This window comes from Gadus morhua, chromosome 14 (genome assembly GCF_902167405.1).
Source record: "Gadus morhua chromosome 14, gadMor3.0, whole genome shotgun sequence".
NCBI classification, from domain to species: Eukaryota; Metazoa; Chordata; class Actinopteri; order Gadiformes; family Gadidae; genus Gadus; species Gadus morhua.
In genome coordinates this window covers 23,208,146-23,230,751 of record NC_044061.1, presented here as the reverse complement: position 1 = coordinate 23,230,751, position 22,606 = coordinate 23,208,146, and the positions used below count along the sequence as shown (strand labels likewise).

Below are 22,606 nucleotides of genomic sequence, written 5' to 3'. Positions count from 1 at the left end.
ACCTCAACTGGTTGAGCCTACTTCTAACACGGTCAGGGGTTAGGGTTGTGTATCCCACCAGGGCCACCCCTGCCAACAGCGTTTACTCGTGATGTTCATGACGACATCATGGGGACATCATGGTGACATCATGGTGACATCATGGTGACATCATGGTGACATCTTGGTGACATCTTGGTGACATCATGGTGACATCATGGGGACATCATGGGGACATCATGGGGACATCATGATGTCACCATGGTGACACCATGGTGACATCATGTCCGTCTGTCCTCCAGGTTCGACCCCATGCGGGCCGTCCAGCAGCTCCGCGCCTGTGGAGTCCTGGAGACCATCCGCATCTCTGCAGCCGGCTTCCCCTCCAGGTACGAGGTCCTTACTATACACTAGGACTAGTTATGGTAGAAGGTCCTAACTCTACACAAGGACTAGTTATGGTAGAAGGTCCTAACTCTACACTAGGACTAGTTATGGTAGAAGGTCCTTACTATACACTAGGACTAGTTATGGTAGAAGGTCCTTACTATACACTAGGACTAGTTATGGTAGAAGGTCCTAACTCTACACTAGGACTAGTTATGGTAGAAGGTCCCAACTCTACACTAGGACTAGTTATGGTAGAAGGTCCTTACTATTAACTAGGAGGAGTTATAGTGTGTGTGTGTGTGTGTGTGTGTGTGTGTGTGTGTGTGTGTGTGTGTGTGTGTGTGTGTGTGTGTCCCTCCCTACCAGGTGGACCTACCAGGAGTTCTACAGCCGTTACCGGGTGCTGATGAAGCAGAAGGACGTTCTTCAGGACAAGAGGCTGACCTGCAGGAATGTTCTGGAATTCCTCGTTCAGGTCTGTGAAAACATCTGATCGACTGTACTTTTCGGTCGATAAATTATACTTCGGGAAAAAAAACTATTACTACTAGAATAGGGATACATGCTGTATGTTAAAATTTCCAAAATTTCAGCATCTTTCAAAAACGTCTGACTTCACACCTTTGCGGAAGTAAAGGTTGAGTGCAAAATAGACGTTTCTTATTGTGGGTTGCGGTGGGCGTGAATCCCCCTGGCTCGGACTTGGATTTTTCTAGTTTAGCAGGTGTAAAACATGTATACATAACCAGCATATTACAGTCTAAAGGCTCAGTTATGGTTCCACGTCTACGCAACGCAATGACCACGCAGACGCTTTGACGCAGTCTTGAACACTTTTTGGTTCTGCGTCTGGTTTTAGTGAGCAGACCAATCACAGCCCTCGCTAGCTGCGTCGCCTCGGACCCAGCACTGGGTCCGCAAGGACGTAATGTAAACCCCCTTGCGTTGCGTTGACGTGGAGCTATAACTCAGCCTTTAAGCAAATGCAAAAAGATGAAAAAAGCATGATATCACCCCTTTAACCCCTGAACCGCCCCCTGTCCCCCCCCCCCACCAGGACCAGGACAAGTACCAGTTCGGTAAGACCAAGATCTTCTTCCGGGCGGGCCAGGTGGCCTACCTGGAGAAGCTGCGCTCGGACAAGCTGCGCGTGGCTTGTGTCCGCATCCAGAAGACCATCCGCTGCTGGCTGGCCCGCAAGAAGTTCCTCCGCCAGCGCCGCTCGGCCATCACCATCCAGAGGTTCACCCGGGGCTTCCAGGCCCGCTGGTGAGTGGCCCTCGGGACCTGTCAATCATAGTCCGTCGTGATTGTTGGCGTTTGGATTCGTGAGGAACTTTCTGAAACAAGGTTGATTCAAAAGCGTGAACACGGCACTGATGAATAAACACACGCGCGCCCACACACACACACACACACACACACACACACACACACACACACACACACACACACACACACACACACACACACACACACACACACACACACACACACACACACACACACACACACACCGGGGGGGGGGGTACATGATGATGATTACAGTGGTGGTCGGCTGCGTCACACTGCATGGCAGCAGGTTATTTCCAAAGACTCGTGGTGTTTAGCAGTGCAGCCAAGCTCAGATAAAGAGCAGGGATTCCACAGGGAAGATGAACCCATTGAGCTGCACAGCGCTATTACCACAAGAACACACCAGGCGAAACATTGCTCACTGATTTTCGTGGATTATGTTTCGTACATCATTGAAATGCCTGAAGAGCATGTGAAAATATTAGATTGTTATTAATTTTCTCCCCTGCCTTCTCCTCCTCTCTCCCCTCCCCCCTTCTCTCGCCTCTCTCCCCTCCCCCCTCCTCTCTCCCCTCCCCCCTTCTCCTCTCTCCTCCCCTCCCGTCCTCTCTCCTCTCCTCTCCCCCTCTCTCTCCTCCCCCCCTCTCCCTCCTCCCCCCCCCCTCTCCTCTCCCTCTCTCTCCTCCCCCCCCCCTCTCCTCCCCCCCCCCCTCCTCTCTCCCCCCCCCCTCTCCTCTCCCCCCCCCCCTCTCCTCTCTCTCCTCCCCCCCCCCCCTCTCCTCTCCTCTCTCTCCTCCCACCCCCCCTCTCCCCCCCCCCCCCTCTCCTCTCTCTCCTCCCCCCCCCCCCTCTCCTCTCTCCTCTCCCCAGCCTGGCCAAGTTCATGCGTCGCACCTCGGCAGCCACCACCATCCAGAAGTACCAGAGGATGTGTGTGGCGCGCCGGCGCTACAGACAGAAGCAGGCCGCCGCCCTGGCCATGCAGACCATCCTGAGGGCCTACATGGCCCGGCAGAAGTACCGAGCGGTAGGACCTAACACACACTCACACTCACACAGACACTGACTCAGACACTGACTCAGACACATGCACACTCACACACACACACACACACACACACACACACACACACACACACACACACACACACACACACACACACACACACACACACACACACACACACACACACACACACACACACACGACTCCTTTTCTTATTCACACACACAAAAGAATCACACACTCACTCAGACACTCACTCAGACACACACGTCTCATATACTCATTCACACACAGACACTGACTCACTCACTCATTCACAAGCACACAGGACTCTCTCACACACAGACACTTACACTCAAGAACACATGCAACACCTACCCCTCTTGCCCACTGCATCCGTCAACGGACGGATCCCATTGACTTTGAATTGGGCGGAGCCTTAATGCATTGTGGGTCCATCCGTTCCTTTGGATCTGTCGGCTCCGTCGAGAAAGTAGAAAGATTTTAAACTTTTCCGGCAGCGACGGATCCGTCATCCAATCAGATCGCGTATGCTCGGGCTTGGCTGACGGATGCCTCCTGAAAGACCACTCGCCCCTCCGTCAGCCACGCCTTCCGTCATCCGTTGACGGACGGTGCAGTGGGTAGACGGCTTTAGAGTCTCTCACTGCAACACAGACACTCACACACACACACCAACACATGCATCCCCCCCTCCCTCCCTCCCTCCCTCACTCCGTCCCCCTCTCCCCGTCCCTCTGCCAGCTGCTACGGGAGAGCAAGGCGGTGGTGATCCAGAAGCACGCCCGCGGCCTGTTGGCGCGCCGCCGCTTCAAGCGCTGCCTGCGGGCCATCGTGTACCTGCAGTGCTGCCTGCGCCGGATGCGCGCCCGCTGGGAGCTGAAGAAGCTGAAGATCGAGGCGCGCTCCGTGGAGCACTTCAAGAAGCTCAACATCGGCATGGAGAACAAGATCATGCAGCTGCAGCGCCGCATCGACGAGCAGGTGAGGAGCGGCCGTGAGACGGGGGGGGGGGGTTGAGGGAGGCATGGGTTCCACTCACGACCGCGCAACCTCCAGTCTGTGCAGAGTACCATGTACAAGGCTAGCGAGACACACTGGTACGGCAGAGCACCAGAAAAGCTACACACTAGTACACACAATGTACACATTACACAGACCAGGATACACATTTAGAGCATTGACGGACAGTATTTGGGTGTTCATGAATATCAAAATAATCTCCCTGAATAATCCCTCTCGACGAGCTGGCTGTCGCCCTGCATGCTTGACTCTGCCGTCGGTGTGTGGATGGTTGAATGAATGGGTGAATGTCAGGCAATTTTGTAAAGCACTATATAAATAGAGTGGCAAAGTCACGCCCCTTCCGGTAGAGCCCACTGGACCTATGAGATCGGAAAATATGAATGGGTTTCAATGGAGAGAAAGTAATTATTTTCTGTTTCCAGTCTTTATATGCCCTGGATTACACATATGTTGATTGTGGATTTTTCATGCAAAGAAAAGAGTTTCAGTTATGCCAATGGGGAGATTGTCATCTTGTCCACGCCAGTCGCAGGGAGCGTGACGGCACATACGAGACGTGTAGTCTTTCTCATTGTGTTTTCTCTACAGCCTTTAAGCACAATAAATGGTCAAACTCTTGAGATGAAAAATTATCTTCTAAATCCACAAACAACAAATGTGTAATATGTCCAGGGCATATAAAGACTGGGACTAGAAGATAATTACTTCCTCTCCATTGAAACCCATTCATATTTTTCGATCTCATAACGCCCATGTGGGTCTACCGGAAGGGGCATGACTTTGCCACTCTGTGCAGTCCATTTACCATCACAAAAGCAAGGCTGATTAGCTGACACTGCTAGTCTTTATGTCGAGCGTTCTCTCACTCCTCCTCTTCCTCCTCCTCCTCCTCCTCCTCCTCCTCCTCCTCCCCAGAACAACAACCACCGTGCCACCGTGGACAAGCTGGCGACGCTGGAGGCCGGCCACGCGGCGGACAGCGAGCGCATGCGCGTCGAGGTGACGCGGCTCCGCGGCGTCGAGGAGGACGCCCGCAACAACGCCAACCGGGCCAACAGCCTGCAGGGGGAGCTGGAGAGGCTGAAGAAGGAGCTGGCCACCACGCAGAAGGAGAAGAAGACCATCGAGGACTGGGCCACCAAGTACCGCGACGAGATGGAGAAGGTGAGCGCTCGGCAGCCAATCAGATCCATCTCCGGCTCATCTCTTCTAACACTCGCAGCGAGATGGGCAGTTGTTAATCAGTTATAACGTATATAATGGCATAAATATTAGAGATGTTTAAAGGTGTAACATTATATCACCGGGTGTGAGTGTGATTGGCCGTTACAAGTGGGCGTATCCACCTAAATGTATGACGTCATACATCTAGGTGGACACGCCCACTTGTGATGTCAGAAGAGGCAGATTTTCAAAACGGCTTGTAACGGCCATCACACTCACACCTGGTGGCATAATATTGACCTCATATATATTCACCACTTAATACCGCAAGACATCATTGTCAGTATGATATTGGATATAGGACTAACAATATATTCTCACATTTAAAATATTTATTTATTCACATTGTGATGCATTTGACCTTCTATTCTCCTGATAATGATTTGGATTAGTCTGTGTTCTTGTTATGTTTGACGTGCAACCCAGTCAGCCGTTCCCTCCTTTCTCTGAATGGTACAGTCCTTGGATAACCCCTCTAGGTGCTCTTAGGTTCATAAGGCCCTCCCTGAGCTGACAGCCACATCAGCAGAGCTAGTTTCCCCTTCCCCGTAGGTGTCCTTCCTCTAAATCCTCTCTCCCTCACCCTCTCATCTCTAAAATGGCTCCCATGTAAGTCCCCCCTTTTGGACTCCCAGACAAGCTAGCCAGTTAGCCTAGCGTGAACCCTTAACCCCAGACACTACTCTTCCTGAGGCTAAATCCAGAGCATCACACTCTCGGCTCCTCCTAGATACAGACTCTAGCCTCTTACTATACACTCTTACACCAGGCGACAACAGCTGTTCCCCTGAACCGGGAGCCAGGGAGACGCTGGGGCTCAGGGGCCCGCCGTGGGCCCCACAGGGGCCCGTGTTGCCCTGGTTCAGGTGAGCTTAGGGAGCTAGCTAGAGTAGTGGAGCCGCGCACACACAGCAGTGCTCTTGGTGTGTGAGTGGACGAGATGGATGAGTACAGTAGAGCAGTGTCCTAGAGAAAGTGTCGGTCTTCTTCTGTATTTGTTTGAGAATACAAGTGAGGTTCCAAATAAATAGTATATCCACAAGGGAGAAGTAGTATTTTCACAACCCTTCTGTTAATATCTGACCTACCGAGCTCGCTATTAACCTGGGTAGACAGCCCGTAACCTAAGTGTGTCCCCACGTGGTGAGCTGAACTTGAGTTATTGTTCCTAATCGTTCCCTGGGTGAGTGCAGTCTAACCTATCTAGGGGGTTAGGAGCGAGGTACTCACCACAGGTCCACAGCCACCGTAGGGGAACAGCTCGTGCGTTGATCAGTCTTTTCGTTCACCGTGTATATATCCCAAAAGTGTTCTCTCATTGAAGTCGCCGAGCAATGTGTGTCCATCAGGTCACTCTCTTTCACCCCGAATCTAATTTCCAGCCCCTCCACTCAGTCTCTCAACCCTGGGTCTCTTGCCCACACAGCTGTTGCTACTTACCTGCGATGAGCACCTCAACAGCGCCCCCCCTGTGTGACGTCAGTACTGACCCTAACCCTAAGCACATGCTACCCTACCGTAACACCTTCTCTCTGTGCTGTTTTAGGGTATTATAATATCTAAGTCAATGACTTAAGTGGTTCTTGGGGCTCTAGGCTATGTGAAGGTTATTAAGAAGGCCCACCCCTTCTACCTCACACTTGCAGACACTTGCAATTGCATCTGTCCATAAATTCCATTGCTGGAATACTTTAGTCTCTTTCATTCCCTGGATTTGATATCTAATCGGTCCTACTGCCTAATTCAACATCCAAGTTGTTCCTTCCTCCCCTTAACTCATATTGCCTTTGATTTTGTGTGTGTGTGTGTGTGTGTGTGTGTGTGTGTGCGTGTGCGTGTGCGTGTGCATGCTCAGATGGTCTCCGAGCTGAAGTCTCAGAATGGATTGCTGAAGTCGGAGAAGGACGACTTGAACAGGATGATTCAGGAACAGCGTCAACAGATGACGGGTAACTTGGCACCATTGAACAAATTTGCCCAATCAGAGCAATCGTTACAACGCTGATGCGGGGGGAATTTCCTCCGGAAGCGGCCGATTGGTTGGCCCACTGCATTGCGCAGGGGGCCAGCAGCACTGGCGGTTGTCTTCCAAACCCCCTAGTACATCATAAACCGTACCGTCAGAACAGGAGCCCTCCGATAGATGGTTTGTACGAATGGCTTGACATCAGCAGTATTCTCAAATTGCATAAGAAGAGGCAATGTTATGGTCCGGACTTATAGCCATTTTGTTATTTTTATAGCTTATAGCTTGTTATTTTACCTTTCACAGACTCCTATCGACTCCCGGTCGAGAAGTAGCGTTCTCATAGTGTGATCCGATGCAGTGACCGGTCGGGTCCTAGGCTCTGTTGTACTCTAAAGGCTCAGTTATGGTTCCACGTCGACGCAACGCAATGACCACGCAGACGCTTCGACGCAGACTTGAACCCGTTTTGCTTCTGCGTCTGGTGTCAGTGAGTGGACCAATCACAGCCTCTGCAGCTTCGTCGCCTCGACGCAAGGATTACATTTTTTGGGAGGCGCTTGAGTCAGGCCCTTACGGTGGACGCCAGGAGGGTCAGCAAGGACCTAACGGGTCCGTAAGCCCCTTTGCGGTGCGTCGACGTGGAGCCATAATCAGCCCTCAACCCTGCGGGACCGGCAGAATCTCTCGAGTCAGTCGGTGCTTTTCAGGCCGCGTTGACCTCCTGTTCCCGTCCCATCCTGCGGGGCTTTTTCATGCTCGTCTTTGTCCTCCTGCAGAGCAAATGGCGCGAGCGATAGCGGAGGAGACGCAGCAGCTGGAGACGGACCTGAACGAGGAGCGCTCCCGCTACCAGAACCTCCTGACGGAGCACCTGCGCCTCGAGGAGAAGCACGACGACCTCAAGGAGGAGATGGCTCTGTCCTCGGTAAGGGGGAGGAGGGGGTGGCCCTCATCATAAGGGTGAGGAGGAGGTGGCCCTCATCATAAGGGTGAGGAGAAGGTGGCCCCCTCCTCATAAGGGTGGGGAGGAGGTGGCCCTCATCATAAGGGGGAGGAGGTGGCCCCCTCATCATAAGGGTGAGGAGGAGGTGGCCCTCATCATAAGAGTGAGGAGGAGGTGGCCCCCATCATAAGGGTGAGGAGGAGGTGGCCCTCGTCATAAGGGTGAGGAGGAGGTGGCCCCCTCATCATAAGGGTGATGAGGAGGTGGCCCCCATCATAAGGGTGAGGAGGAGGTGGCCCTCATCATAAGGGTGAGGAGGAGTCGTCTCTCTCCTCAGTAAGGGTGAGGAAGAGGTGTCTCTCTCCTCAGTAAGGGTGAGGAGGAGGTGTCTCTCCTCTCAGTAAGATCGGCTAAAAGCCATCAATAAAAGGGTCAGTGGACAGCCAATCAGTGGACAGCCAATCAGTGGACAGCCAATCAGTGGACAGCCAATCAGCGAACAGCCAATCAGCGGACAGCCAATCAGAGGCAAATATCTACACCAAGCTGTTGTATTTAGTATTTGTGGTTGAATAAATAGCTAAACCTTAATTTATACCACACAAGAGTAAAGACACAATATATATATAAAGGTTATAGGTCACACGTTTACGTCATGAGTGACTGCATTCGGAGGACCTGACATCGGTCACTTTTTTTGGCTCCTCCCCCTTTCAGAACACCAGCAGGCCCGGCCACAGAAGAACAGACTCCACCCACAGCAGCAACGAATCAGAGTACACCTACAACTCCGAGTACGCCGAGGCGGACGAAGGCTCCCGCGTCTCGGAGGTAGACGGCGGGCGGGCTCACATGGTAGGAGTGGGCGGGTTCACGTGGTACACGCTGGTGAAGGTGGATGCTGGAACGTCACAGGTCCCTTCCGATTGGCTGAAGCTTGTTTTAACCAACCAGGCGGTTCAAATAAGCTTCGACCATCATACCTGACATATCATACCACCAGGTGTGAGTGTGATTAGCCGTTAATAGTCGTTTTTGAAAATCTTCCTCTTCTGACATGACAAGTGGGTGTGTCCACCTAGATGTGTGCTTGATAGATCAGTCTACCAGCCTACCCAGTGGACTGTAGAAAACGTTGCTCATCTTTCAGAAGAGGCAGATTTTCAAAAGCGGCTTGTAACAGCTAATCCCACTCCCACCTGGTGGTATAATATGTCACCTTTTAAAATAACATTGTGACTTCTCAAAGAAAAAATCACAAAATAAATGCATATCAATGAAGACCGTTGTGCATCTAGAGGGCTGTGTTTGATGATGCGTGTCTGCTACCGGTGTCCAGGACTCGGGCCGTGGCATGGACACCAACCTGACCCTGAAGCTGCAGAAGCGTCTGGGGGAGCTGGAGCAGGACAAGCAGCAGCTCCGCGACGAGCTGGAGAACAAGGAGGAGCTGTTCCAGCGGGCTAGAGCCCGGGTACGGACACTCACTGCTAAACACACCGCCACTGGAGAGTACCATGGAACAGGACAAGTACATACTGGTACTCCCACTGGTACACACACTGCTACTGCAGAGTACCATGGAACGGGACAACTGCACACTAGTACTCCCACTGGTACACACTGGTACTGCAGAGTACCATGTACCAGGACAGATACACACAAGTACACAGACACTAGTACTGCAAAGTACCAAGGACCAGGACAGATACACACTGGTACTGCAGTGTACCATGAACCAGGACAGATACACACTAATATGCACACTGGCAATGCAGAGTACCATGTCACAGGACAGCTAGACACTACAACACAGACTACACATGAGTAATGCAGTACCATACTCGAGTGATACACACTTTTACTGCAATATCAAACTCGATATGTACATTAAATGTGTACTGGCACGCAGTACTACTGCAGTACTGGGCTGGATCCACGTTCAGAGCCTGGACAGAATCAAACTTGCACAACAATTCAAGGATGGGAGTCATGCTCTGAAAAATCTCGATATTGATTTATAAGCAGTGCTGATACTCTTTAGAACAGAAAGTTCCTCATGCACGTAGGTCCATTTTGTTCTTCCCCTTTCCAGGACGACGTGGAGCATAAGAAGGCTCGCGGAGCCGAGCTGGAGTACGAATCCCTCAAGGTGAGACGAGGAACAAGCTCAGAGTTCAGCCAATGGGGGGGGGGGGGCATGGAGCTGGAGGGGAAACCGAGCACTGAGTGGGACCCACGGGCATGATTACATAGCAGTATCCCATCACATGGGATTATGCTTTTGGCAGAGTGGTGTCGACCTTTGTCTCCCCTTGCCCAATGTTCTGCTGAACAGACTCCACACAGCAACCACATCGATGTGTGATTTTATGCCCAGGGATCTCCTATGAGTTGCCTGCATGTCACCAATATGTTTAAAAGCCTTTATATTACTGTTGGCTGTGATTTTATATGATATTTAAAAAAGTGTTCCTTAATTACGGTGATTCTGAGACATTGTTGTTGGCTGATGCTAGCTGCCTTTGCCAGTGCACCTTTGGAAAAACAGATTTTCTCTGGTTAAAGAGGATATGATGACCTTCCATTCAACCATCTCCTCTCCTCCTCCTCCTCCTCCTCCTCCTCCTCCTCCTCCTCCTCCTCCTCCTCCTTATCCTGCTGTTCTTCCTCCTCCTCCTCTCAATACTCCTTCTGTTTCTCCTCCTCATGCCCCTGCTGTTCCTCCTCCTCATACTCCTTCCTTTCCTCCTCCTCCTCATGCTCCTCCTCCTCCTCCTCCTCCTCCTCCTCCTCCTCCTCCTCCTCCTCCTCCTCATGCCCCTCCTCCTCCTCCTTCTGTTTCTCCTCCTCCTCCTCCTCCTCCTCCTCCTCCTCATGCCCCTTCTGTTCCTCCTCCTCCTCCTCCTCCTCTCAATGCTCCTTCTGTTTCTCGTCCTCCTCATGCCCCTGCTGTTCCTCCTCCTCCTCCTCAGCGCCAGGAGCTAGAGTCGGAGAACAAGAAGCTGAAGCACAACCTGGCGGAGATGAGGCAGAGCCTCCTGGGTAACCAGGCCACGGGGGCCGGGGCCCCGGGCTCCCCGGCCTACAAGGTGCTGCTGGATCAGCTCAACTCCTCCTCCGAGGAGCTGGACGTCCGCAAGGAGGAGGTGCTGATCCTGCGCTCCCAGCTGGTCAGCCAGAAGGAGGCCACGCATCACAAGGTACATACATGGTGCCTCCTCCTTGTTCCAGCTCCTAGCTCCTTGTTCCAGCTCCTAGCTCCTTGTTCTAGCTCCTAGCTCCTTGTTCTAGCTCCTAGCTCCTTGTTCTAGCACCTAGCTCCTTGTTCTAGCTCCTAGCTCCTTGTTCTAGCACCTAGCTCCTTGTTCTAGCTCCTAGCTCCTTGTTTTAGCTCCAAGCTCCTTGTTCTAGCTCCTAGCTGCTTGTTTTAGCGACTTGTGCATGTTCCTTGCGTTGGTTCCTTGCCTCACCTCCTTATCACTTGTCACTTCCTTGTTTCTCCTCCTTGTTTTAATATGGTGTGGTGATACAGTAGACAGAGGATTTCATGAAGCTGGTGTCCCAGGTTGGACACCGGCCCCTTCACATCTGCCCCTACTGTAGACTAGAAAGTACTTAGACTTGATATTGACAACGATTTTAGTTAACTTGGTTGTCAATTTTTGGGCAGAATTTACTTTTTAGTGTAACTACTACACTAAGTACTTCTTCTCCTAACCCAAGATAAATTAAGGGAAGTGAAAAGTAGCTCGGTAGTCTAACTACTTCCTCTCTGCACATGTGATGTGAAAGGTCAAATGTGCAAAGCCCTCTGTGTTTCTGTTTCCCATCTTTTTTTTTGTCTTGTCTCCCTCTCACTCCCTCCCTCCCTCTCTCTCCTGCCACGCATCTCGTCAGGATGAGAAGGTACGCCTCCCCACAGCCATCACACATGTCCCATCACTGCCTGTGCTCCCTCTTGCTAAGGTAGTGTGTTGGATATTAGCTACGAGCTCGCCGGTTAAACTGCAGTCCTTTGACCCTCGAGCAAAGTCGATAGTAAAACGTTTTTCTTCCTCTTTATTGAGGGATTAAAGATACCAGAGCGAAATCCAACGTAGTTTGGGTGTAAAACTACAGAAAGTTTTGGTGTGTTTTTTTTCCAGGGTGAATTTGAAAGCTTACATGTTGTTGTAAGGATACTGATAGTTAAGTGACTACTGATTTAAATTGCTTTACACTAATTATTTTACTAGCAAAGGTGAAGTCTTGGGAGTGGTTTATAATCCCACTCAAACCGGTATGGTTTCATCATGGATGTAATACAGGAATACATCCTCTTAGATCACCTTTATTTCAACCGGAGATGTGACCCGGCCCTTTTGAACACGTCGGTAGAGTTTAACGCGTGCATTAGCATTGATAATGCATTGGTAAAGGAAGCATAAGATGGTTTATGTTACAGTCATGGGAGAGAATAAACTGCCTGCAGACAGCAGAGTGTGTATAGACTGTATGCTGGCTGTTCACATAAGTGCATTGAGACATGCATAATAATGAGCATGTTTCCAGTGATAAACATCAGGAAAAGCTCTGTTCATGGCGTTTTCCACCGAAATGTGTGTTTGAGATTATCTGACATATGCGATTATCCAAGTTTAGAAAAAACTATTTTTACACTCCTTGCTTCATAATACATTGATTTATTCCCTGACCATTTGTTTCTTTTGCTTTTACCGAGCTGTTAAATAACCACGTGGGGAATTTTTACAGTCGTTGGTTAAATAATTATATCCTTCTGTTTGAATACGTCGTCAGGCTTGTGTGCGTGTAAGAGCAATATAAAGGCAGTTCCACGAAGAAATGGGAACAAACCCAGTCGATAAGGCACTTGTTTCAAAGCAGGGCTACTGCGTAGGCGGGCACTTTTGTCTACTTTTGAAGTAAGCGTAATTGTTAGAAGACATCGCAGAGTGAACCCGCTCTGAGTTGGAGTTCTGCGTGGAGCCGGCGGGTCGGTGTTTGTTCTAGAAGCACTGAAGTACGCGATAAAGCATAAATCAGAATCAGAATCAGGGTCGCATATATTAATACATTCTTATTGTACAAGTAAACAAGATGAAAAAGTGTAGGCTTGGTACCTCAGCCACATAGCAGCAACAATACAATATAAAGTAAATGGATAAGTAAAAATACGTAGTTATACGTAATAGTTAAATAGTTAAAAAATTTAGCAAAAAGTAAAAAATGTAAGATGAAGACGAGTACGCCCTCAGCCTTATGCCGTCGAGTAATATGCGTTTAACCAATATTTCTTTGGTCATTTTGTAGAAGGAACAAATCTGGCTTTTTTTAAGGCTATGCATGTATCCGATTTATGCTTTTATCCAACGTTAGTCGTAGTATTTGTGAGTTGTTGATGGCATGTTTGTACTGCATTATAAACCCGCCTGCTCTACGTTGGCGTTCCTTGCGGCTATGCAGTAGTCGTAAATATGACCCATCAATGGTCCTCTCAAAGACCTCTGGTTGGCACTCATCATTTCCTGATTTCATGTTTGTTTTTTCCCTCCCTCTCCTCTCTTTCTCTCCCCTATCCCCCCCTCTCTAGGAGACCATGACAGAACCTACTCACCATGTGGTGGATGTGTCCAAGCTGAAAGACACTGACGAAATCAAGCAGGCTTACGTTGGCCTCAAAGATACGAACAGGTGCTGTAGTACTGTAGGATCAGCTGTCCCCACTACATCCTATTACATCGGGATTTATACTATAGTCATGCTAAAGCTAGCAAGGAGGGCAACATTGCTATGGCTATGCTTTAGTTACCATAGCGGGCTATATTGCTATAGCCATACTTTATTTAGCATAGAGGGCTATATGGCTATCGCTACACTATATTTAGAATAGAGGTATATTTAGCATGCTATATTTAGCGTAAAGTGCTGTAATGCTATAGCTCTGCTATATTTCAAATTCTGGGCTATACTGCTGTAGAATGCTATATTTAGCATAGAGGGCTATATTGCTATAGCTCTGCTTGAGTTTATCACAGAGGGCTATATTGCTATCGCTATGCTTTATTTAGCATAGAGGGCTATACTGCTATAGCTATGCTATATGCATCACTGTGGGGGGGTAACTGCTATCGCTCTGCTAGGTTTAGCATAGAGGGCTGTATTGATATATCTATGCTATCCTTAGCTTAGAGGTCCGAGCCAGACGCTCCAGAAGCAACCTGCTGTCACCTGTCTCATATGCTCTGGTGGTGCTGTCTCGGCTGTGATGACCTAACGTGTGTCAGTGTGTGTGTCTGTGAGCGTCGGTGAAGCCCTGTCTCTGCCCTGTGCTGCAGATCCCCCAGGTTCATGCGTGGGCCGATGGAGGCCAATGAGCTCCTGAGTAGGCTGAGGTAACCAATCAGCAGCAGCAGCCGCTACCGAGGCCCCCGCCCAGAGACCGAGACGGCCCGTGCATGGCCTGGCTGAGCGGGAACGGTTCTGCACGGCGGCTGCGGTTGTTGAGCTGCCCGCTAACACAGTCAGTTAGCTAGCACAGTCCGCTAGCTATGCAGTTAGCTAGTATTGCTAGCCAGCATGTGGAAAGTGTTGTGCTAGGCTAGGGGAGCCTGTGTGGCTAGGCTAACGGCGCTAACAGCATGCTGAAGCATCATCGAGACTTGGCCTTGCCCCCTGGGTTGTGTGGGTGCTAAATATGACATTATATTTGGAGCTGAGATGATGGATGGCTAGATTGTCTGTCTGGATATTTATAAAATGATACGTGTTAGTATTTTTAAATTGCAGCAAGAGTAATGCATCAGGCTGATGCATCAGGCAGAGCGCCTGCCATTGAGGCCCGGTCCTGACCGCAGCGACGCGGGTTTGATTCCTGCCCGTGGCCCTTTGCTGCATGTCTTCCCCTCTCTCTCCCATACCTTCCGGTCTTACTTACTCTACAATGAAAAAGGTTAAAACCTTTAAAAATAAGAAGGGTAATGCACCAGGCTGAAACGTGATGAGCTTCCCTGTAGCATGCAGCAGTAGTGCAGGCGCCATAGGGAGACGGCGCTGGTTTATCAGCGTACCTGCGGAGAGTAGCCCTGCATGGGCTCTTTGGAATGAAGCCGGCATGCTTCAGGGTGTTGATGAGACGCTGATGCCCCACTCCTCCAACGCTCAAATCGTTAGTTGACCTGGTTTTGATCTGAATCTCATTTCCTCCTGGGTGTATGTGATTATCATGTTGTTATTTAATGATGGTATTATTCATATATAAGCAGCTTTCTTTTCAAATACAGCGGCGAACAAAATTCCCGTTCACCTAATGTACTGAGCATCCTCGTTGATGCTGTGAGAGCCTAAAAAGCACCTTTCATAGAACATAGTGAATACACCTATTTAGCACAAGACTTGATCACTCAAGAGGCACTTGGTGTATTTTTGTCTTGTGTTTTACTCTCTCCTCTCTTTATGTCTCACAACGAGCGTTCCGCTTCATATTTTGGAAAAACGATATTGGATACAACGGGTTTCAGCAGGATACGATTTAATTGTAAATACTATTCGTCCCATCCGGGTTCTGTAGTTCATCAGTCACATATACAGCATCGCTCCCCTCAGTATTTCTCCATATATATGAGTCTGTTTGGAAGGTGAGGAGTGACAGCAGAGCTCCTGATCGGCTGGGAGTTGGTCAGCCGTGTCTGCAGAGCATGATGCAGAGCTCCCCAGTGTCCAGTGGGCCGTGGAAGACGTTGTCTCCCCTCGAGCCTCTCTCCCTTCATTTCTTTACTCGTAGCAGTCCCCTGACTTGTCTCTTTTAGTCATTCTGTCACACCCTGAAACTCACATTCCCTAACCTTGACCAACTCTCTCCTCTCTCCCCTTCATCTTCTTCTCCCACTCTCTCTCCCCTCCGTCGCAGGCTGCTGGAGAGCCAGTTGCAGGCGCAGCGGCGTAGCTATGACAACGAGACGGAGGGGCTGCGCAGCGAGCTGCAGAACGTCAAGGAGGAAAACAACCGGCAGCAGCAGCTGCTGGCCCAGAACCTGCAGCTGCCTCCGGAGGCTCGCATCGAAGCCAGCCTGCAGCACGAGATCACCAGGCTCACCAACGAGAACCTGGTACGCACCCGCGCAAGCACACACGTACACGTCCAGGTGCACGTACGTCAATGGAGACCTCCAGGCAACAGTCATGCTTAAAACAAATGCAGGGAAGTTGAAGCGTTCGGTCCAACCAGTTACGTGTGTGATGTATAACAAAATCCTCCTCATGATCACAGTCGTCATGTACATTGTAACACATTTATCTGGCGAGTATTCATCCGTCAAACAACCATGTATCCATCTCTCACATGTACACATGTATCACATCCATGTACCTCTCACATATCCACTTTAACACATCCATGTATCGCTCTAATATCCACCTGTGAAGAAATCCATGTATCTCTTAACATATCCACCTGTACATTAATCCCTAGCCATCTGTCAAATCATCTGTAACAAGTCATCGCTCTACACAGCCATTGGTAGCTTAGTCATGTGTAACGTGGATGATGTCACCTGACAGGAGATCTTGACCGACAACCAAGACCCCACAGCATCCCGAGAGGCGCGGGTCACCATTTTGCGACGGATGGTTGTATGTAGAGCATCAGAGTGTGCCAAAGTTGCAGCTGAGAATGAGCGCTGTGGCATGCATGTGTGCCTGTGTGTGTGTGTGTGTGTATGTGTGTGTGTTGGAGCTAACGCGTGCGTTTACTAACCCAGCTGAAGCTGCTCCTCTTCTCCTCTGACAGCAGGCTGAGCGATCACATCTCCATCCTCTCCTGATCAAAACAATGATGCTTTCTTTGTTCAAAATATATTTATGTATATATATTTATGTATCTCACAGGCACATTTTCCTAAGAAAGATAATGAGGAAGTTTAACAGCTTCATTATTCTCTTGATAATACAAACCCTTAAATCACCAAAACAAAGCGATTGGAGCTTTCTAACAGAAAGTGTTGCAGTGTCCTCCTCGGGCCACCTGGTGGCAGCAAACCCAACGGATCTGTGCTGCTTGTTTGCTCTTTGTAATCCTTCCCTTTGTCATTAATTCCTCGTTCTTCTTCTCTCTCTCTCTCTCCATTCATCCCTTGGCTCTTTCCTTGCGTTAATTTTGTTTGTTTATCATTTTGTGGTTGGTCACCATCTCTATCCATCCATGTTGTATTCCCTTCACCCACTCCTTCCTCCTCCATCCCCCCTAGGACCTGATGGAGCAGTTGGAGAAGCAGGATAAAACCATCCGGAAGCTCAAGAAGCAGCTGAAGGTTTACTCCAAGCGGATCGGAGAGATGGGAGGTGAGTCTCTCTCCGTCCCTCCTGGTGCTCCCTGTGTCTCTGTCTCTCCCTGTGTGTCTCTCTGTCTCTCCCTGTGTGTCTCTCTGTCTCTCCCTGTGTGTCTCTCTGTCACTCCCTGTGTGTCTCTCTGTCACTCCCTGTGTGTCTCTCTGTCACTCCCTGTGTGTCTCTCTGTCTCTCCCTGTGTGTCTCTCTGCGTCTCCCTGTGTGTCTCTCTGTCTCTCCCTGTGTGTCTCTCTGTCTCTCCCTGTGTGTCTCTCTGTCACTCCCTGTGTGTCTCTCTTTAACTTCCTGTCTCCCCCTGTGTCCCCCTCTGTCTCCCCGTGTCTCCTTTTCTCTCCCTGTCTCCCCCGGTATCTCCCGGTGTCTCCCTGTTGCTCCTTTTCTCCCCCTCTGTCTCCCTGTGACTCCCTTTGACTCCCTGTGACTCCCTGTGTCTCCCTGTCTCCCCCTGTATCTCCCTGTGTCCGGTAGGGATTAGGAATAAAGGGGGTCCCTTCTTGGTGATCAGGGTTCCTTCTACATATAAAGACATTTGGTGTGCTGCTCAAAATGATTTCTGACAACCAAAGGAAAATGAAGACATGAAGACATAAAGTGTGTGTGTGTGTGTCTGTGTGTCCGTCCAGTGGGGCAGACAGAGGGCCAGACCTCCCCAGGCCAGATGGTGGATGAGCCGGTCCGAGCAGTCAGCATCCCCCGCAGGGAGAAGGACTTCCAGGGAATGCTGGAGTACAAGAGGCAGGATGAGCTGAAGCTGGTCAAGAACCTCATCCTAGGTCAGAGGTCACGCTGCTACGATAAACACACGCTGTTAGGCTGAACCCTGGGGGTTTATCCGGAGATAGTGAAGAGGAGATATTCTTAGGAATAAACGTTGGAAATGTATAGGGCCACAGAATTGGAATCGGAAAGGGGTATTAGAAATGTTACTGCAAAGCTTTGATAGGGTTCTATTAAACTAGTGTCACTAACTAGTGACAAAAAAAATGACGTAAGTTGGAAGTAAAATGGCAATTGTGGAATCAAGGCAAGGCAACTTTAATTATATAGCAGTTTTCATACACAAGGCAGACTCAAAGTGCTTCACATATAAACATTGTCATAAAATAAAATAATGGATAAGTATAAGAAAACATATGCAAAGAACTTAGTAAAATAGAAAGTTAAAAAGGCTTTTTGGTATTAAAATAGAAAATAAAGGCAAAGTTAAAAAAGCTTTTTAGAAAGTGCAATGTATTTAAGATTTAGCAGAAAGCTAAAGCAAACATAAAAGTCTTCAGTCTTGTTTTAAAGGTGCTCAGAGTTGGGGCAAGTCTTAGATCCTCAGGGAGTTTATTCCAGCTTTTGTTGCATAGTAACTAAATCCTGCTTTGCTTTCCCATGTTTTGTGTTTACTCTGGGGATAATTAACAGATTGGTCTCAGAGGATCTTAGTGGTCTAGGAGGCTTATGCGGTGGAAGCATATCAGTTAAATATTTTGGGCCTAAACCATGTAGGGATTTATAGGTTAGCAACATGATTTTAAAATAAATTCTCTGACCTAAAGGAAGCCAATGTAACGATTTAAGAATTGGTGTAATATGTTCAAATTTTTTGGTCTCAATTTTTTTAGTCTCAATCAAAAGTGCTTTTTCCTATTTGGTGGTGGAATAAACGTCCATCAACAGAGGTACGTTCTGAAATACGTATCAGAACGTATTATATATGTTCTGATACATCTGTTACGTCATATACATTGATAAACCTAATCTTTGTTTGGACGCCCCGGTGGTTTACCGGGTAGAGCATGTACCATTATGGTCCAGTCCTTACCGGAGCGACCCGGGTTCAATTCCTGCCCGAGGTACTTTGATGCATAATCCAATGCATAGTCTCGAGAGGAGCAATACATTACTCCCTGCGTCCGGTCCGCTTTTACGGGAGCCAATCACCAAGCTGGCTTTCCCCCTGGTGTGCTATTGGCCGGTTTAACACAATGACGACAGGGAAGCAAAGGCAAGCAGCCAATTGCGTACAGAGTCATTTTGACAATGCCGGTTGGTCCCGCCTCTTTTGAGCTCGGTCTGGCAAATAGCCAGGCTGCTGCAGACGCTGACCCGGCTCTGACCGGTTCTGACCGGTTCTCTCTCCGCCTCCAGAGCTGAAGCCACGGGGCGTGGCCGTGAACCTGATCCCAGGGCTGCCCGCCTACATCCTGTTTATGTGTCTGCGGCACGCCGACTACGTCAACGACGACGAGAAGGTCCGCACGCTGCTGGCCTCCACCATCAACTGTATCAAGAAGATCCTCAAGGTGGGTGGGGGCGGGGCTGGAGGTGTGTGTAGGTGTGGTTGGGTGTATGTATGGGGGGTGTGTTTGTGGGTGTGTGGGTGTTTGTTTGTGTAGGTGTGTTTCTGTGTGTTGTGTTGGGTATCGTTTGGTGCATTTTGTTGTATTCTGAGTGAAACGGCCTTCTGGCCGTCTTTTCTATAAACTATTGAATTATATTACTTAAGATATATAATCTAGGATATCTAAATATATTAAATGAAGACCTGAATTAACGTAGCACCAGTCAGTGATGGATGAGAAGGGATCTTTCAGCATTTTATTTGCTATCATGAAGAGTGAATTTATACACTTTATGGTTATCAATATGCCCAAAATTGTGGATGTAATTTGTGGTTGTGATGTGAGGGCTGTTGGTTCGAACTCTGGGCTTTGTTTGAGGGTAAATGGACCGACCCGAGCTGCAGTTGCGGGCGTTGGGTAACGCAGTGTTTTGCTGTTATTTATAATATTCATGATTTCAGTAAAAAATATTTTGTTTTATTTTATTCTATTTCTTTTTTTATTCTATTGTATTATATTCATTTTCTGTTAAGCACAGTTAATACCGAGTATGTCACACAAACATTTCACTACAAATCCTGTATTATGTATTGAATCTTAAATCTTTGAATGTCCTTCAGAAACGGGGCGATGACTTTGAGACGGTTTCCTTCTGGTTGGCCAACACCTGCCGCTTCCTGCACTGCCTCAAACAGTACAGCGGAGATGAGGTGACACACACACACACACACACACACACACACACACACACACACACACACACACACACACACACACACACACACACACACACACACACACACACACACACACACACACTAACACACACTAACACACACTAACACACATCAAAAGTCTCCACCATAACATGTGCTTCTGTCATGTATGTAGGAAGTACCTCCCTACTTTGCATTAATGTGACTGTCTGTCTGTTTGTGTGTGTGTGTCTGTGTCTGTCTCCAGGTCTTCATGAAACACAACAGCGCGAGGCAGAATGAACACTGCCTGTCTAACTTCGACCTGGCCGAGTACCGACAGGTGATCAGTGACCTGGCCATCCAGATCTACCAGCAGCTCATCAAGTGCATGGAGAACATCCTACAGGCCATGATCGGTCAGTATTCTTATCTTTATTGAGAGACTCGAGGTCCAAATATAACACACCGTATACAGACGAACAAAAAATAAATTACACATAACACAGAATGGATACAGATTTTGGTTTCAATATTTCCAGAGGCTGGAGGAATATCTTGTCTCACTTAGGTTAGGGTCCGTCAAAGACCATATAATGCCATTCCTGGTCTGACCTAGGGTTGTGCGATTAATCAAAAGATATACTGTACATATTAAATGTTTTATACAAAATAGAAAAAGATTTAAGGGGTTATTTCAAAGTTGTTAATTACAAACTGTTTCTTCGGAGAGAAAGGCTTACATGTGATAATAACGTATGTCTGTATGTATGTTTGTTTTGTGCATCTGTGTGTTTGTGTTGTACATCTGTGTGTGTGTGTGTGTGTGTGTGTGTGTGTGTGTGTGTGTGTGTGTGTGTGTGTGTGTGTTGTGCATCTGTGTTCATCCGTGTGTGTGTGTGTGTTTTGTGTCGGTCCGAGTGTGTGTATGTGTGTGTTGTGCGTTGGTCTGTCGGTCTGTTGGTCTGTCTGTGTGTCCGTGTGTGTGTTGTGCTTCTTTGTGAGTCTGTCTGTCGGCCTGTCTGTGTGTTGTGCGTCCGCGTCTGTCCGTCTGTATCCGTCTCCCCCCCCCAGTGTCCGGCATGCTGGAGCACGAGACCATCCAGGGCGTGTCGGGGGTGAAGCCCACCGGCCTCCGCAAGCGCACCTCCAGCATCGCGGACGAGGGCATGTACACGCTGGAGTCCATCCTGCGGCAGCTGGGCGCATTCCACTCCACCATGTGCCAGCACGGCACCGACCCCGAGCTCATCAAGCAGGTGGTCAAGCAGCAGTTCTACATCATCGGCGCCGTCACCCTCAACAACCTGCTGCTGCGCAAGGACATGTGCTCCTGGAGCAAGGGCATGCAGATCAGGTACTGGGAGGGCGTGGTGTGGGGAGGGGGTGTGGGTGGGTGGGTGGGTGGGTGGGTTGGGGTTAATGTGGGTGCATGTGTTTGAAGTTGAGTGTGTGTTGTGTGTTGGGTTAGACGAGACGCGAGATTTCAATAGAGAGGTATCGATAAATCCATCAAATATTATACAAATATACCTCACGGAACGTGTGTGTGTGTGTGTCTGTGTGCGTGTGTGTGTGTCTGTGTGTCTGTGTGTGTGTGTATGTGTGTGTGTCTGTCTGTGTGTTTGTGTCTGTGTCTGTGTCTGTGTCTGTGTGTGTGTGTGTGTGTGTGTGTGTGTGTGTGTGTGTGTGTGTGTGTGTGTGTGTGTCCGTCCAGGTACAACGTGAGCCAGCTGGAGGAGTGGCTGCGGGACAAGAACCTGATGGCGTGCGGCGCCAAGGAGACCCTGGAGCCGCTGATCCAGGCCGCCCAGCTGCTGCAGGTCAAGAAGAAGACGGACGAGGACGCCGAGGCCATCTGCTCCATGTGCCACGCCCTCACCACCGCCCAGGTAGCCACGCACAACCACCATACCCGGCCGCACACGGGACGCCGCACAACTAACCACAGAACGCTACACAACTACACACAGAACGCTACACACAGAACACTGCACAACTACACACAGAACGCTACACAACTACACACAGAACGCTACACAACTACACACAGAACGCTACACAACTACACACAGAACACTACACACAGAACACTGCACAACTACACACAGAACGCTACACAACTACACACAGAACGCTACACAACTACACACAGAACGCTACACAACTACACACAGAACGCTACACAACGCTACACAACTACACACAGAACACTGCACAACTACACACAGAACGCTACACAACTACACACAGAACGCTACACAACTACACACAGAATGCTACACGCAGAATGCTGCACAACTACACACAGAACGCTATACACGGAACGCCGCACAACTACACACCTGATGCTACACACCTGATGCTACACACGGAACGCTA

General features: G+C 49.2%; 1 protein-coding gene across 14 annotated transcripts in view; it reads left to right on the top strand.

Moving 5' to 3' along the window:
• myo5aa (myosin VAa) overlaps positions 1-22,606 on the top strand; it is a 66,093-nt gene that overhangs the window by 29,729 nt on the left and 13,758 nt on the right. For 4 of the 14 annotated variants that reach the window (XM_030377442.1, XM_030377441.1, XM_030377440.1 and 1 more), the window contains 23 exons: positions 282-368; positions 736-844; positions 1,427-1,638; positions 2,536-2,692; positions 3,437-3,676; positions 4,634-4,882; positions 6,798-6,891; positions 7,688-7,836; positions 8,572-8,709; positions 9,194-9,328; positions 9,950-10,006; positions 10,830-11,057; positions 11,755-11,763; positions 13,448-13,548; positions 15,764-15,962; positions 16,414-16,485; positions 17,100-17,193; positions 17,823-17,972; positions 19,336-19,490; positions 20,150-20,239; positions 20,493-20,643; positions 21,299-21,581; positions 21,942-22,116. In XM_030377442.1, the coding sequence (XP_030233302.1) occupies positions 282-368; positions 736-844; positions 1,427-1,638; positions 2,536-2,692; positions 3,437-3,676; positions 4,634-4,882; positions 6,798-6,891; positions 7,688-7,836; positions 8,572-8,709; positions 9,194-9,328; positions 9,950-10,006; positions 10,830-11,057; positions 11,755-11,763; positions 13,448-13,548; positions 15,764-15,962; positions 16,414-16,485; positions 17,100-17,193; positions 17,823-17,972; positions 19,336-19,490; positions 20,150-20,239; positions 20,493-20,643; positions 21,299-21,581; positions 21,942-22,116 (3,334 nt within the window). The remainder of the gene's footprint in view (positions 1-281; positions 369-735; positions 845-1,426; positions 1,639-2,535; positions 2,693-3,436; positions 3,677-4,633; positions 4,883-6,797; positions 6,892-7,687; positions 7,837-8,571; positions 8,710-9,193; positions 9,329-9,949; positions 10,007-10,829; positions 11,058-11,754; positions 11,764-13,447; positions 13,549-15,763; positions 15,963-16,413; positions 16,486-17,099; positions 17,194-17,822; positions 17,973-19,335; positions 19,491-20,149; positions 20,240-20,492; positions 20,644-21,298; positions 21,582-21,941; positions 22,117-22,606) is intronic. The other 10 variants (XM_030377445.1, XM_030377444.1, XM_030377446.1 and 7 more) reach the window with 7 other exon arrangements.